This window comes from Cnephaeus nilssonii, assembly GCF_951640355.1.
Source record: "Cnephaeus nilssonii genome assembly, contig: SCAFFOLD_101, whole genome shotgun sequence".
Lineage (NCBI taxonomy): Eukaryota > Metazoa > Chordata > Mammalia > Chiroptera > Vespertilionidae > Cnephaeus > Cnephaeus nilssonii.
In genome coordinates, this window is record NW_027645480.1 from 139799 (window position 1) to 154458 (window position 14660).

A 14660-nucleotide genomic window follows, 5' to 3' on the forward strand; every position below is an offset into this window, starting at 1 on the left:
GGCCGGCCCCATTTCCAAGGTCAGAGTCCACATCCAAGGCGCTCGGGTGGAGAGCCGGGAGGTCACCATACACAGCAGGGTCCTCACAGAGTCTGCCGACGGGCCGGGACCGCAGGCCTGCTCCGCGCAGATCGTGCGGGAGTCGGAGATCCCGGCCTCCGAGGTCCAGACGCCGTCTTACGGGTTCTCCTTGCTCAAGGGGAAGGTCCCCGAGAGCCCCTTGCGGGCTCAGGTGCAGGTGGTCACGCAGGGCACCCACGCGGCTTCCGAAGGTGAACGCGGGGCCCTGGGAGCTGACCGGGCGCCGGGGGCCCTGCAGCCCCACACAGAGACGTTTGAAATCCTCTCTTCTGGCACCGACGCGGGTCCGCAGACAGCCACGTCGGAGTGGGAAGGGAGCTCCGGCCTCCAGCCTGCAGACAGCGGTTCCGACGAGGAGCCCGCGGAAATCCTGGAGTTCCCCCCGGAAGAAGGCCGAGAGGGAGCCGGGGCGGCCGCGGAGAAGCCGGAAAGCAAGCGGTCCTCCGGGCGGTTCAGGTTTTGGCTTCCGAGCATCGGGTTCTCCTCCGCGGCCCAGGACTCCAGCGCCGCAGCCGCGGGAGAGGAACCCACACCCGCTCCCGTCCAAACGCAGCCCGAGGCCCGCCCCGCGGCCGAGCTGCCCAAGAAGCAGGAGAAGGCGGGCTGGTTCCGATTTCCCAAACTGGGCTTCTCCTCGGCCGCCAGCAAGAAGAGCGAGGGCGCCGGGGGACGAGGCGGGGCCCGGCCGAGGCGAAGCTCCCGGAAGAGGCGGTCACCTTTTTCGATGCCCGAGAAAGCCTCTCCGCCGAGGACCAGGAGGAGCCCGCGGAGCCCGCGGGGGCGGCAGGCGCCTGGCCCGGCCCCAGCGCCCCGGAGACGTCCAAGGCCGGGGCGGAGGCCGCCGGGCTGGAGCCCAGCAGGAAGGCCGGTGCCCAGCCCGCGCCGGGCCCCCCGGCCCAGTGAGGTCACAGGCTCTGCAGGGACAGAGGTGCACGTGTCCGCCGCGACGGGACGGACGCCGGCCGAAGCCGTGCGCCACCGCGAAGCCTGCGAAACACGGACCGACGCTGGAAGCACAGGGCCCCGCGGGTGGGGGCTCTCGAGGGCGTGGCCGGAGGTGGATCAAACGGGGACCGGCGCGCCCCCCCTGCGGGGCCATGCTGGTGCGCACGTGGCCGTGGCCTTGGCGCGCGCGCGGCTGTGACGGTGTGGGCGTGGCCCTGCCCTGCTCTGCAACCTGGCTGCCCCAGCTTCCCCCTGCGGACCGAGCCCCCCATATTCCCGGGAGCCCCGCTGCCTGCTCGCGCACACTTGTAACCAGCTCAGTCCTTTGTTGACCCCCCCCCCAGCCTCGGGCGCTCCCTGCGGCGTGCGCAGCCCCGGCAGGAGGGCGGCGCCAGGTGCTGGCCGGGCCGCTCGGGGCGCAGTGGGGTGAGCCAGCAGGGCTGTGGGTGTGGGGAGACGGCCCCGCGCCCCAGCCCCCCCCTCGCCGTGCGCGGCCCGACTCCACCCGCTGTTCCCCGCCGGGCAATAAAGGAGGTGACGCCCACGTGCGGCTGCGAGGGCTTTTGTTCCGGGAAGCGCGTCCCCCCCCCCACGCACTGCTGGTCCCAGGGCGAGTCTGAGCGGCTGTCATGGACCCCTTTGTCCGCGCAGACCCTCCTGGGAGGCCGAGGCGGTGGCCTGGGGCTACCATGTCCCCTCCCGCCGGCGGCACAGCCGAGACAGTGCAGAGGGGCCTGGCCTGGCCGGTCAGCAGGGAGGGGGCCATCGCGGAAGCTCCCCAAGCCCACCTTGGGGGGGGGGGGGGTTAGGGGGTTTCCCACAGTGGCCGGGCCCCCGGGCTCCCGGCATGGTGTTCTCAGGAGCCGGGCCCAAATGCCCGCCCGGCGGGCTCCCCCTGGAGGGGCTGCTGCTCCCCTGGCTGTGGGTGCGGGGCAGGAGCTGGGCTCTAAGCCCCCCTGGTGGCCTGCTGCCCCCGAGACTGCCCTCCCCCCTCCCCCCACCCCACCCCCGTGCGCCCCGGGGACAGCAGGAGGCAGCGTCCACCGGGACATGGAGGTCAGGCCGGGAGGAGGGCTGGGTCCCGGCCTGTGGCGGTGGGAAGGGTCATCCAGGTTAGGGGGCTGGGAGCCCTGGAGGTGAGCCCACAGCAGGTCCCTGAGCGCCTCCTGAGTGGGGCGGCCAAGGAGAGCTCAGTGGGCCTTCCTCCTGGCTCCCCGCCCCCCCCCCCCCCCCGCAGGCTTCCCGCCCCCTGCCCCCCGCCCGGCCAGTGCAGGCCTCTGGGAACACGGTGGGGCTGCCTGGCTCAGGGATTCACCCCGCCCCCCCACTCCACCCCGGACCCGGGGTCACGGCTGCGATGCTGACAGCGTGGCCACCCTCCCGCGTGCGTGTCCTGGGCGCTGAGTGAGGAACCACCACAAACAGCGGGTTCAGCAGCACACGTTTATGGCTCCGAGTGTCGTAGGGAGCAGGCCAGCCCACCACACCCCCCTCTGCAGGTCCCGCGGGCTGGGACCCAGGTTCCGAGGGGCTGCGGGCCGCTCCGGGCCGGACGGGGAAGAAGCTGCTTGCGAACTGGCCAGTGGCTCCTCCGAGCACTGGGTCCTCGCCCCGCGGCACACGGCTTGGTTCCTGCCCCTCAGCAAGGGGGGGGGGCCCTCCTGGCTGCCCCACCTCAGTCTCCCCCCCCCCCCCCCCCCCGTGTGCACTGTATTGGTTACAAGGGCGGGGCTCTGCAGGACGGGTTCCAGGAGCTGCCACGCCCCAGAGGGGCCACATTAGGGAGCCCCCTCACCCCGCCCCCCCCCCCCCCCCCGCATCTCTCAGTCCTCATCCATCTGGGCTCCGGGGAGGGGCTCTGCTTTGGAGTAGGCCATCCAGGCGGCCACTGAGGTGTGGCCACCAGACCCCGGGGCAAGGCCTGGCATGGCTGAGGGCCACCGGGCATCAGCTGTGGCCTGGAGCTCAGAGCCATCCGGGACTGGGGTGGCCAGGCCTGGGCAGCAGGAGGGTGCGGGGTGGTGTCTGCTCCCGGCCCCGCCTGGTCAGTGCAGTCACACACGGACCAGCCCCTGCCGCCCGCTGCCTGCAGGGCCGTGTGGGGCCCGGCACCCTCAGGTCCTGGCAAGGGGTGGGGAGTCAGGCTGGTTCTGGGAGAACTTCCTCACCGACAGGATGCTGGTGTCTGAGGGTCCCACACGCCCCCCAGCTCTGCCAGGGGCAGCGAGGGCTGGGGAGGGGGGGCAGCAAGGGGCAACCCATGGTGTGCGGGAGCGGGACCCTGGTGTCTCCTGGCTTAGCTTCCTCAGCGTCCGCTGCCCCTAGGACCCCGGAGCCAGCCCCAAGCTCCATCCAGCCTCAGGTGACCTGGGGGCCTCCGGGCGGGCGGGTCGCAGCCCGAGTCAGAAGCCAGCAGGTGGGACAGGCGTCCGAGCCGAAGGGCTGGAACCGAATGCAGGCCCTGCCTCTGCACGCAGGTGCAGGCGGTTGGGGGTGGGGTGCGCTCCAGGCCATCCCAGCTGGGGACCACCCTCCCCCAGCTCAGCCCAGGTCCTCCTCACTCTACGCCCCCTCCCCCCCAGTCCTGGGCCACCTCCCCCTCCAGCCCCGCCCACAGGTCTGGGTCCCACTGCTACACCAGGAACGGCCCAGGACATGCCTGGTAGTCAGGGGGGCCAGTCCATCTGCTCCTGCTCCCCCACCCCCAGCCAAGGGCTCTGGCAAATACCAACGCCCCGGGGGTTCCTGGGGGCTGGGCACTGAGGAGAGTCAGTGGCTCCATGGCAGACACGCCACCCACACGGCCCGGCTGCCATGGGGACACGGGCTCCTCACAGGGTCGGGATTTGAACTCCGGCCACGGGCTAGACCCACACAGACCAGGAGACGCACATTCTCCAAAGGCCCACTCCTGGGCCGGGATTGCAGTTCTGTGGGAATTAAGAGGCATCCTGGAGGGCTCCCGGGAGGAGGTGGGGGTTAGGGGGCCTGTATTTGGACAACAGGAGAGCAAACAGTTCACAACACTGGGCGTTGGGCAGTCTCCACCCTGACCCTGACCGGGGCTTGTGGGAAAGGAGCGGCTTGGAGCCCAGGGGGGGGGACAGACCGGGAGGCCTGGCCGGGGGGCGGGGGGGGCAGTGTCCACCAGAAGCTGTGCCGGCCGGGAGCCAGCCAGGGCGGGGCCTCAGCCCTGCCACACGCAGTCCTGGCCCTGGGCCTGCCCGTCCAGGCCCACGGCGTAGCGGGAGCTCCAGTCTCGCTCGAACAGCTGCCGCAGCTGCTCCTGCACGGAGCTCAGCCGGGGCCGGGGCCCCGAGGCCCGCTGGCTGACCACCAGGCCCACGCCCGACGTGCTGCTGAAGTAATCTTCCGACCAGTTGGAGGTGCCTGGGGGTGCAGGAAAGATGCTGGGTGCCTGGCCTCCCGTGGGGTCCCCCTGCCTGGCCCAGTCTGTGGGGACGGTGATCACGGAGCTGCACGGAGACCCTCTGGTCTGAGAGCCACGCCCCGCCAGCTCGAGGCCTGGCCACGGCCCGGCACGCCCCCTCCAAGGCCCGGCACGCCCCCTCCGTGGGTCTGTGGCCTCTGTGTGTCCCCCCACTCACAGGCGCCCCTCACAGACTCAGGGTCTGAGGGCCCGGCCTGGCCCTGCCCACAGCCCTGCCCCGGGGCTCACCTATGTAGGCCGCCTTCTCCGTGACCATGAACTTGCTGTGGCTCATTCTGCTGAACGGGATGTTGGAGTGATTCCCCACCGGCATGATGAAGACTTTCTTTGGGGACAGAGAGGGAGCGTGTCAGGGAGGGGAGGAGGAGGAGGAGGAGAGGAGGAGGAGGAGGAGGAGGAGGAGGAGAGGGGAGAGGGAGGGAGAGGGGAAGGGGAGCAGAGGAGCGGGAGGGGAGAGGAGGAGGAGGAGGGGAGGAGGAGAGGAGGAGGAGAAGGAGGAGGGAGGAGGGGGAGGGGAGGAGGGAGGAGGGGGACTGGGTCCTCACCACGTCCAGGGACACGTTGGCCGCGGGGTCGCTGAAGGCCTGCAGGGAGCGCAGGTAGGGGAACATCCTGGGGTCCGTGTGCAGCGAGCAGCTGACCAGCAGGCGCACGTGCACCCGCCTGCTGAAGGCCGCCTCCCGCAGCGCGGTGTCCAGCACCGGCCAGTACCTGGGGGAGCAGAAGGTCAGGTCCTCGGGCCAATGGGCCCCGCCCGGAAGGTCCTGGCCGGAGGGGGACGTGCCAGGAGCTGCGTGAGCGGAGGGGCCGCCCCTCCGGGGCCACCGGCTGCCCCCCCCACCTGGGCGGGTGGCTGAAGCGCGTGGTGGGGAAGTAGTCCATCACCGAGACGTAGAGGAACTGCCGGGCCGCCCGCATCACCGCCAGCAGCGCGTCCAGGTCCCGCGTGCGGCCGCGGGGGCAGAGCGCAGGCGGCGAGGCCTGTTGGGGGGCGGTGGGGGGAGAGGTCCCTGAGGGCGCCGCCCCTGCTCGGAACCACGCGGTTCCTGGACCAGGGAGCCCTCCCTGCACCCACCCTCCAGGATTTGGGGTCCAGGAGGAAGACCGGGCGCTGCCTGGCGGGGGCTGACAGGCCCTGTGCCAGGCAAGGCTTCCCACCCGCCCACGGTGACCCCTTGTCCGGGGTCACGTCCCCCCTGACGCCAGGTCTCTGCTCTGGACCAGCCACGGGGCTGAGAGCATCGCCCAGCTTCCTCCCGTCCGCAGAGTAAGGACAGCGGGAAGAGCTGGAGCCCCTTCCCCCCTCCCCCCGTTTGGAGACGCCCCCAGACACCCCTCAGGCCGCCTGTCTCCTGTGGGTGCTGAGAGCTGCATCCCCTGGCCCGCCCCTCCCCCGGGACACAGCCACCGGCACCCCCACTGTGCCCCCCAGGACCCAGCAGGCGCGTGGGGACCGCGGGGGGGCCAGGACGGGCAGTCCCCGTGGGTCTGGGCGGCCCTCTTACCGAGAAGTAGGCCGTGGTGGGCACCCCGTCAAAGCGGGCCCGGAGGGGCTGGGCGTGGTTGATGTGGGACGAGAGGTTGTGAGGCCAGTGTTTGGGGAGCACAGCCCGGGGCACCCCCAGCAGCCAGTAGGTCTGGAAGACCTTCTCCAGGTCCCGGGCCAGGCGGCTGCAGTTGCGCACCACGGCGCCCAGCTCCTTCACCTGCGGGCACAGCGGCTGAGGGAGGGGCCCCGGGCCGGGCCGCAGCCGCACCGCCAGGAGGAATCCCTCACGGACGGGGTGCTGGAGCGGGGTGCCCAGCGGGTCCCTGTGTGTCCTGAACGTTGCTTCCAGGGACGGAAGCAATACAGGGTCACTCCGGAACGCCCGGAAGATGCATGAGGCCGAGGAGAGAGCGTCCTCCTCCTCACGGTCAAGGCCGAGCGCGGTGACCGGGGACGTCCCACCGGCGTCTGGCGGCTTCAACGCATCGCTTTTCCTACACGGGCCCGGCTTTGCCGTCTGTGTGTGCCTGGACGGAGGCACCAGTTCCAGGAGACGCCACAGGCCTGGCCGCCGGGCTCAGTGTGGAGCGTGGACCTGCCCGCCCGAGGGCCACGGGTTCGATTCCCGTCAAGGGCTCGTACCTCGGCTGCTGGCTCGCTTCCTGCCCCCGGGTGGGGCGTGTGCGGGAGGCAACCGATGGGTGTGTTTCTCTCACATCAGTGTTTCTCTCTCTCCCTCTCCCCCCTCCCTTCCACTCTCTCTGAAAAGCAATGGTGAGGATTAACTACCCCCCCACACACACACACACACTCCAAAAGGAGGCTGTGCAGCATGAGCTGGGCCCCGCGGGAATTCTGTAACCTTCGGGGTCAGCCTCAGTGGGCCCCACCGGGGTGAGGTCATGGCGTGGCCGCTCACCCAGTTCCTCCGGTGACGAGCGGCAGGGGACACCAGGCTGAGCCCCCGGAGGGCGGGGAGGGGCCACGCCGGGACTCACCTGCGTCAGGGAGCGCCAGTCCATGTTGGCACTGCCCACGTACACGTGCCGCCCGTCCACGATCCAGAACTTGGAGTGCAGAACGCCCCCGGTGAGCCGCCCCATGGGCACATGGCGCACCTGGGCACCTGGCCGGGCCCCGGCGACAGGTGAGCCGCCTGACAGCTGGCTCCACGCCTGTACCTCCCAACAGTCCCGCCGGGTCAACACCGCTGTCACCCCCATTTCACAGGCGGGAAGCAGGCACTGACTGGCCCGGGACCTCCGCAGGGCAGCCTGGCTCCCGAGCCTCCTTGCACCAATGATGCCGCCCGCCTCCTGCCGCCCGGCTGAGCCTGTCCCCCCCCCCCCCCCCCGCAGCCCCCCAGGCCAGAGCAGCTGGGCTCAGCAGGACCCAGAACCCAGGCCGCCTGGCTGAGCCCCGTGGCAACCACCCTCGGGCTCTGTCACAGCCGGTCCCCTGAAGCTCTGCGCTCCCGCCTCCCGGCGCCTGGGGAAGCTCCAGGTGTCCTCCCAGCCCCCTCCCCCCAGCAGCTCCACGGCCCAGCCAGTCAGCCCCCCGCCCGCCCCGGCAGAAGGTGCGGGCAGGCCCTGGGGAAGCTCCAGGTGTCCTCCCAGCCCCCCTCTCCACGGCCCAGCCAGTCAGCCCCGCCCCGCCCCGGCAGAAGGTGCGGGCAGGCCCTACCTCGGGCTTCCAGGACCTGCAGGTCGGTGGAGCTCTTGGCCAGCGTCGGGTGGCTGGTGGCCACGGCCAGGGACACGTTCCTGCTCAGCACCTGCTGCAGCTTCTGCAGGAGGGCTTCGCCCTGCGACCGGGCGCCGAGCGGTCACCCAGCTGGCCCTCTGCCCCCCGCCCCCCGAGGGAGGACCCAGACCTTCCCCAGGGGCCGTCCTGACCCCCACAGCACAGAGTCACACTGCTGGGCGCCCGGCCCGCTGGGGGGGGGGGACAGGGAGCGGGGGAGGGCCCACCAGCTGGGAGGAGGAGTCGTTGACCCCGATGTCCGCGCCCGTGAGCGACCAGTAGTAGGAGGCGATGTGCACGCTCTCCCGCGCCGCGTCCAGCAGCTGCAGCCAGGCCTGCGCCAGGGGCTGGGCGGACGGGCTGCCGGCTGCGAAGGGCAGGTCCTGGGGGCGGCTCTCCACGAGCTCCAGCCTGGGGGGGGGGGGGCGGAGGACTGTGAGCTCAGGAGCCCCAGCCGCCTCCCACCCCTGCCTCAGCCCTGCCCGCCAGCCTAGGGGCTGCTGCCTGAGGGAGTGGTGACCCCAGGAGCCTGCCAGGGAGGCGGCCAGGGCCGGGCCACGGGGAAGGGCCGGGCCACGGGGAAGGGCCAGGCCATGGGGAAGGGCCGGGCCACGGGGAAGGGCTGACCCACGGGGAAGGGCCAGGCCACGGGGAAGGGCTGGGCCACGGGGAAGGGCCAACCCACGGGGAAGGGCCAGGCCACGGGGAAGGGCTGGGCCACGGGGAAGGGCTGGGCCATGGGGAAGGGCCAACCCACGGAGAAGGGCTGGGCCACGGGGAAGGGCTGGGCCACGGGGAAGGGCCAACCCACAGGGAAGGGCTGGGCCACGGGGAAGGGCCAACCCACGGGGAAGGGCTGGGCCACGGGGAAGGGCTGGGCCACGGGGAAGGGCCAACCCACGGGGAAGGGCCGGGCCACGGGGAAGGGCTGGGCCACAGGGAAGGGCTGGGCCATGGGGAAGGGCCGGGCCACGGGGAAGGGCCAGGCCATGGGGAAGGGCCGGGCCACGGGGAAGGGCCGGGCCACGGGGAAGGGCTGGGCCACGGGGAAGGGCTGGGCCATGGGGAAGGGCCGGGCCACGGGGAAGGGCCGGGCCACGGGGAAGGGCCGGGCCATGGGGAAGGGCTGGGCCACGGGGAAGGGCTGGGCCACGGGGAAGGGCCAGGCCACGGGGAAGGGCCAGGCCATGGGGAAGGGCTGGGCCACGGGGAAGGGCTGGGCCACGGGGAAGGGCCGGGCCACGGGGAAGGGCCGACCAACGGAGAAGGGCTGGGCCACGGGGAAGGGCCAACCCACGGGGAAGGGCTGGGCCACGGGGAAGGGCCGGGCCACGGGGAAGGGCCGACCAACGGAGAAGGGCTGGGCCATGGGGAAGGGCCGGGCCACGGGGAAGGGCCGACCAACGGAGAAGGGCTGGGCCACGGGGAAGGGCCAACCCACGGGGAAGGGCTGGGCCACGGGGAAGGGCTGGGCCACGGGGAAGGGCCAACCCACGGGGAAGGGCCAGGCCACGGGGAAGGGCTGGGCCACGGGGAAGGGCTGGGCCACGGGGAAGGGCCAACCCACGGAGAAGGGCTGGGCCACGGGGAAGGGCCAACCCACGGGGAAGGGCCAGGCCACGGGGAAGGGCTGGGCCATGGGGAAGGGCCAACCTACGGAGAAGGGCTGGGCCACGGGGAAGGGCCGGGCCACGGGGAAGGGCTGGGCCACGGGGAAGGGCTGGGCCACGGGGAAGGGCCAACCCACGGGGAAGGGCCAACCCACGGAGAAGGGCTGGGCCACGGGGAAGGGCCAACCCACGGGGAAGGGCTGGGCCACGGGGAAGGGCTGGGCCACGGGGAAGGGCCAACCTACGGAGAAGGGCTGGGCCACGGGGAAGGGCTGGGCCACGGGGAAGGGCTAGGCCACGGGGAAGGGCCGGGCCACAGGGAAGGGCCGGGCCACGGGGAAGGGCCAACCCACGGGGAAGGGCCAGGCCACGGGGAAGGGCCGACCCACGGGAAAGGGCCAACCCACGGAGAAGGGCTGGGCCACGGGGAAGGGCCAACCCACGGGGAAGGGCTGGGCCACGGGGAAGGGCTGGGCCACGGGGAAGGGCCGGGCCACGGAGCAGACACCACTCCCAGTCAGGGCCACGAGATGCCACATCAGCCCAGGTGAGACCTGGCTGGTCAGAGCCCAGGTGGCCCCTTGCTGCAAAGAGCACCCAGCCCATCCAGCCGGGCCCTCCCCCGCCCCTGCCCCTGCCCACCACCACCCCCTCAGGACCCAGGAGGAGATGGAGGGGCAATGCCCAGCCCCTTGCCCCTGCGGCTCACTCACCGGCAGGAGTTTTGCCACAGCCACTGGGCCTCCCCGCCCAGGGGCTCCCAGGCTGGGCTGGAGCCACAACCCGGGGGCCTGGCCGGCCCTTCCTTGAGGAGCCGCTGGCCCCAGGGCGGCAGCCAGGGCGCTTCCCACAGGAGGCAGAGGAGAGCGGCCCCGAGCCCCAGCACAGCCAGCGCTCCCAGCACCTGCAACGGAGAAGGCGTCCCTGAGCGGCCCAGGCCAGGAGGCCCGGCCTGCAGCTGCGGGGAGAGGGGGAGCAGGGTGCTGGGCGGGGCCAACCCCAGTGTTGGGGGGATCAGGTGGCCACGTGGTCACTGGCGGTCCTTCCAGGCCCCCCAGGTGTGTGTGTGTGTGTGTGTGTGTGTGTGTGTGTGATCCGCTCTGTGTGTGTGTGTGTGTGTGTGAGATCTGCTGTGTGTGTGTGTGTGACCCGCTCTGTGTGTGTGTGTGTGACCCGCTCTGTGTGTGTGTGTGACCAGCTGTGTGTGTGTGTGTGTGTGTGAGATTCGCTGTGTGTGTGTGTGTGTGTGTGAGATCCGCTCTGTGTGTGTGTGTATGTGTGTGTGTGATCCGCTCTGTGTGTGTGTGTGTGTGTGTGTGTGACCGGCTGTGTGTGTGTGTGTGTGTGTGTGTGTGTGTGTGTGATCCACTCTGTGTGTGTGTGTGATCCGCTCTGTGTGTGTGTGTGTGACCGGCTGTGTGTGTGTGTGTGTGTGTGTGTGTGTGTGTTTGCACGCACGCATCCCTCTCGGTGGGGGTCTGGGTGTCAGAATTTCGGTTCCTGTTTCAGCCACAACCGCACTGAGTGAGAGCCGGTTCTGCTTCCGAGCGCAGCCTCCTCACAGGCCTATAAATAGCTGCTTCCAGCCTGGCTGGGCCCCCTCCGCCCCACCCCCACCCCCACCCCGACCCCCACCCCCACCCCACCTCCACCCCACCCCAGAGCTGCAGGTCCTGGTCCTGCTGGGGAGATGCCACGTGGAGAGGCAGAGAGGCCCAGAGTGGGCTGAGTCGGGACCCCACATGCTGTCCAGGGGCTGGGGGCCGAGTCGGGGACCTCGAGGCGCTGTGGGGGCTGGGGCTGACTGGGCTGTCCCTCGGCAGCATCTGGGAACAGACGTGTCCTCAGGGTGGACGCTTCCCCAGGGAGCCGAGGCCAGGCCAGCCGAGCCCCCGCTGGAGCCGGGCCCCTCCCCACAGCGGCCTCCAAGGCCACCCTCACAGGACGCCCCAGGTCGGTGCCCCCCGTATGAGTCACGGGCCTGTGTGTGTGATGCAGGGTCACCCTGGACCTCCGGACTCTGACACCTTCATGGGGCACAGCCTCCCTCCCTCCCTCCCAGATGTGGTGGGGAAGGGGCTCTGCTGCCCAGCACCCGGCACTCAGCACCCAGCTCACAGCTCACAGCACCCGGCTCACAGCACCCAGCACCCAGCACTCAGCACCCAGCACCCGGCACCTAGCACCCAGCACCCGGCACCTAGCACCCAGCACCCGGCTCACAGCACCCAGGACCCAGCACTCAGCACCCAGCACCCAGCACCCGGCTCACAGCACCCAGGACCCAGCACTCAGCACCCAGCACCCAGCACCCGGCTCACAGCACCCAGGACCCAGCACTCAGCACCCAGCACCCGGCTCACAGCACCCAGGACCCAGCACTCAGCACCCAGCACCCAGCACCCGGCTCACAGCACCCAGGACCCAGCACTCAGCACCCAGCACCCAGCACCCGGCTCACAGCACCCAGGACCCAGCACTCAGCACCCAGAACCCGGCTCACAGCACCCAGGACCCAGCACTCAGCACCCAGCACCCAGCACCTGGCTCACAGCACCCAGCACCCAGCACTCAGCACCCAGAACCCAGCACCCAGCACCCAGCACCTGGCTCACAGCACCCAGGACCCAGCACTCAGCACCCAGAACCCAGCACCCAGCACCCGGCAGCCTGCTCCACCCTGAGGCCTCTGAGGTCAGCCCTGGGCTGTGCTCTCGGCCGCCCCGGCCTGAGCGGGGGAGGAGCAGCCATGGGCGCTGCACCGGGTCTGTCTGCCCTGGGCCAAGCGTTCAGGCCGTGGGGACCCTGGAACCCAGAGGAGAGGGGGCTCTGCCGGGGTCCCCGGGCTGGCCCCTCCCCGCCAGGAAGTCCCTATGGGGGAGCCAGGCTGCCTCCCCCCGAGGGGAGCTCAGGGCCTCAGGGTGCTCCCTGCCGCCCCTCCCAGCGGATTGGGGCCCAGCATCGGGCCTTCACTAGCTCTCAGGGGAGGTCATCGGTGCCGTCCGGGGCGGGGCGGGGGAGGGGTGCGCAGGGGCGTCCTTGGGCAGGCTCCCTGAGCCCCCACCATGTGCGCAGGGGCCTCCCCACGGCCTGCGGGCAGGGGCGGGTCACCCCATCTGAACACGGGCCACCAAGGCCTCACCCCGGCCCCCGATCCCCTGATCCCCCGAGCACGCCATCCCACCTCTCAGCCACTGGGAGCTACAGGAACCGAGGGGTGGGGGTGGGGCTCTGGCCACCAGGATGCTAGTCACTCGCTGCAACCCTGGGGACCCGGGCGTCCCTGGGGGGGGGGGCGGCTGCTGGGAGAGAACGACCCCCCCCCCGGGGCAGCTGAGCCCTCAGCCCGTGCTGGTAGCGTGGGCCCTGCAGGCAGCAGAGGTCTTGGCTGAAGGCGCAGGACTCCTGGCCTGTAGGACGTGGTGCGGCTGTGGCCCAGACTGGCACAGAGGGCCCAGACTGGCACAGAGGGCCGGCTGTCAGATCACGGGACCCTGGCCCGGTGGCTCTGCGGCAGAAGCTGGGAGGAGCGGGTGGTTGCAGGCCCAGCTGCTGGCTCGTGACCCTCTGGGCTGGGGGTGCAGGCAGCAGGGGCCAGAAGGACCACAGCCTCTGGCCTGGCCCCCTGCCCGGGCCCCGGGGCACTTACCTCTGGGGGCCCTGCCTTGGCTCCCATCTCGGCTCCAGCTCCAGACTGCAGCCCTCAGCCCTCAGGGTGGGCCCCCGGCCTCCGCCCCGCCCACGGCCTCCTCTCCACTCGCCTGCAGCTTCCCCTCGGTCACTTCCTCTTTGTCCTGAGCGTCGGCTCTGCACGCGGCAGCTGACACCGGGAGCAGATGCGCCAGCTCGAGGGGGAGGCCGAGGACTTTCACCTCCAGAGAAAGGTCACTCTCCCTCCGCCTCCCGAGGTGGAGGCGCCCCGGCCCGGCCTGCGGGTCAGCGAGGCTTCCTGCCAGCCACAGGGACCCCAGGAACCAGCCCGCGTAGGACGGCTCATTCCCTCTGACTCGAAGCAGGCTCCGGGCTGGTGGGCGAGAAGGGGCACTGGCTCCACGGCCTTGGGAGCCAGGCCCCCCAGTTCTCGGCTTGTCCCGAGGGGTGACCAGCAGCCTCGTGGCCCCAAATGGCTGCGTGAGCTCCGCCACCCCCTCCGTGTCCCAGCAGAGCAAAAAGGACATCCCAACGACTTCCTGAAGTCCCACCGGGCACTTCCACGTGGCTTTCCTGATCTAGAACTTAGTCACATGACTGCATCTAGCTGCAAGGGAGGCTGGGGCATCTAGCTGCAAGGGATGCTGGGAAATGGAGGCAGCCAGGACCCGGAGAGGGCAAGTAGGGTGGCTCCTTGGCCTTCTGAAAAGGCAGGCCGGCCCGGCCGGTGTGGCTCAGTGGCTGAGCGTCAACCTAGGAACCAGGAGGTCACAGTTCAGTTCCCGGTCCGGGCACATACCCGGGTTGTGGGCACGATCCCAAGTGTGGGGCAGCCGATCGGTATTCTCTCTCATCATTGATGTTTCTATCTCTCTGTCACTCTCCCTTCCTCTCTGGCATCAGTAAAAATGTTTTTTTTTTAAAAAAATAAAGTAAAAACGGTGCCCACGTGAGGCCGATGGCGAAGGAAGCTGAGCGTGTTCCGGGTTTGCCAGCCCTGCGGGCCTCCTCTCCTCAGAGACCCTGGTTCTGTCTCGGGCCCATTTTTAAGTTGAGTTGTTGACTTTTTCTTAAAGCGGACGACTACCTTTAGAGGATTCACTTACCGCTCCGAGTTGTCCCTTTTAAGGGTAGCAATACCCTCTCTTAATTTACTTCCTCTCCCCCCTCCTTTTTTTTTAAATTCTCAGACATGTGGAAAGTGGCAAGGATGGTGCGATGACTCCCACAAGCTCACCACTTAGAACCCACCACTGCAGACATCGTCACTCCTGCTGCACCGATATTTTTCTAAGGAATCTTTATATACATGTATGTATATTTATTGATTTCAGGGAGGAAGGGAGAGGGAGAGAGAGAGAGAAACATCCATGAGACAGAATCATTGATCGGCTGCCTCCTGTACCCCCCCACACACACTGGGGATTGAGCCCACAACCTGGTCATGCGCCCTTGACCAGAATTGAACCCGGGACCCTTCAGTCCATAGTCCGATGCTCTATCCATTGAGCCAAGCCAGCTAGGGCAGTGGTCGGCAAACTCATTAGTCAACAGAGCCAAATATCAACAGTACAACGATTGAAATTTCTTTAGAGAGCCAAATTTTTTAAACTTAAATTTCTTCTAACGCCGCTTCTTCAAAATAGACTCGCCCAGGCCGTGGTATTTTGTGGAAGAGCCACACTCGAGG

At 69.7% G+C, this 14660-nt stretch overlaps 2 protein-coding genes across 2 annotated transcripts in view; one reads left to right on the forward strand and one right to left on the reverse strand.

The window, feature by feature from the left end:
- AHNAK2 (AHNAK nucleoprotein 2) overlaps window positions 1-1606 on the forward strand; it is a 34766-nt gene extending 33160 nt beyond the window's left edge. The window contains 1 exon segment of the mRNA XM_079800910.1: window positions 2-1606. Coding sequence (XP_079657036.1) covers window positions 2-1225 — 1224 coding nt within the window. The 3' untranslated portion in view covers window positions 1226-1606.
- Window positions 1607-3643: 2037 nt separating this feature from the next.
- Window positions 3644-13046, reverse strand: PLD4 (phospholipase D family member 4). Its single transcript, XM_079800909.1, has 10 exons — window positions 12969-13046; window positions 10033-10223; window positions 7937-8120; window positions 7650-7770; window positions 6965-7092; window positions 5983-6183; window positions 5319-5458; window positions 5023-5188; window positions 4706-4802; window positions 3644-4416 (listed from the first exon to the last, which is right to left on the reverse strand). Exons 1-10 carry the CDS (start codon window positions 12993-12995, stop codon window positions 4214-4216), a joined length of 1458 nt encoding a protein of 485 aa, XP_079657035.1. The 5' UTR covers window positions 12996-13046; the 3' UTR covers window positions 3644-4213.
- Between the last annotated feature and the right edge of the window lie 1614 nt (window positions 13047-14660).

What these genes read in the sequence shown, in the direction of transcription:
- PLD4 (XM_079800909.1), bottom strand. Translation starts at nt 12,995, where the DNA reads ATGGGAGCCAAGGCAGGGCCCCCAGAG. An exon ending in CCAAGGCAGGGCCCCCAGAG is followed by an intron (nt 10,224 to 12,968) that starts GTAAGTGCCCCG and finishes TCTCCGTTGCAG; the next exon opens with GTGCTGGGAGCGCTGGCTGT. An exon ending in ACTGGCGCTCCCTGACGCAG is followed by an intron (nt 6,184 to 6,964) that starts GTGAGTCCCGGC and finishes CTGTGCCCGCAG; the next exon opens with GTGAAGGAGCTGGGCGCCGT.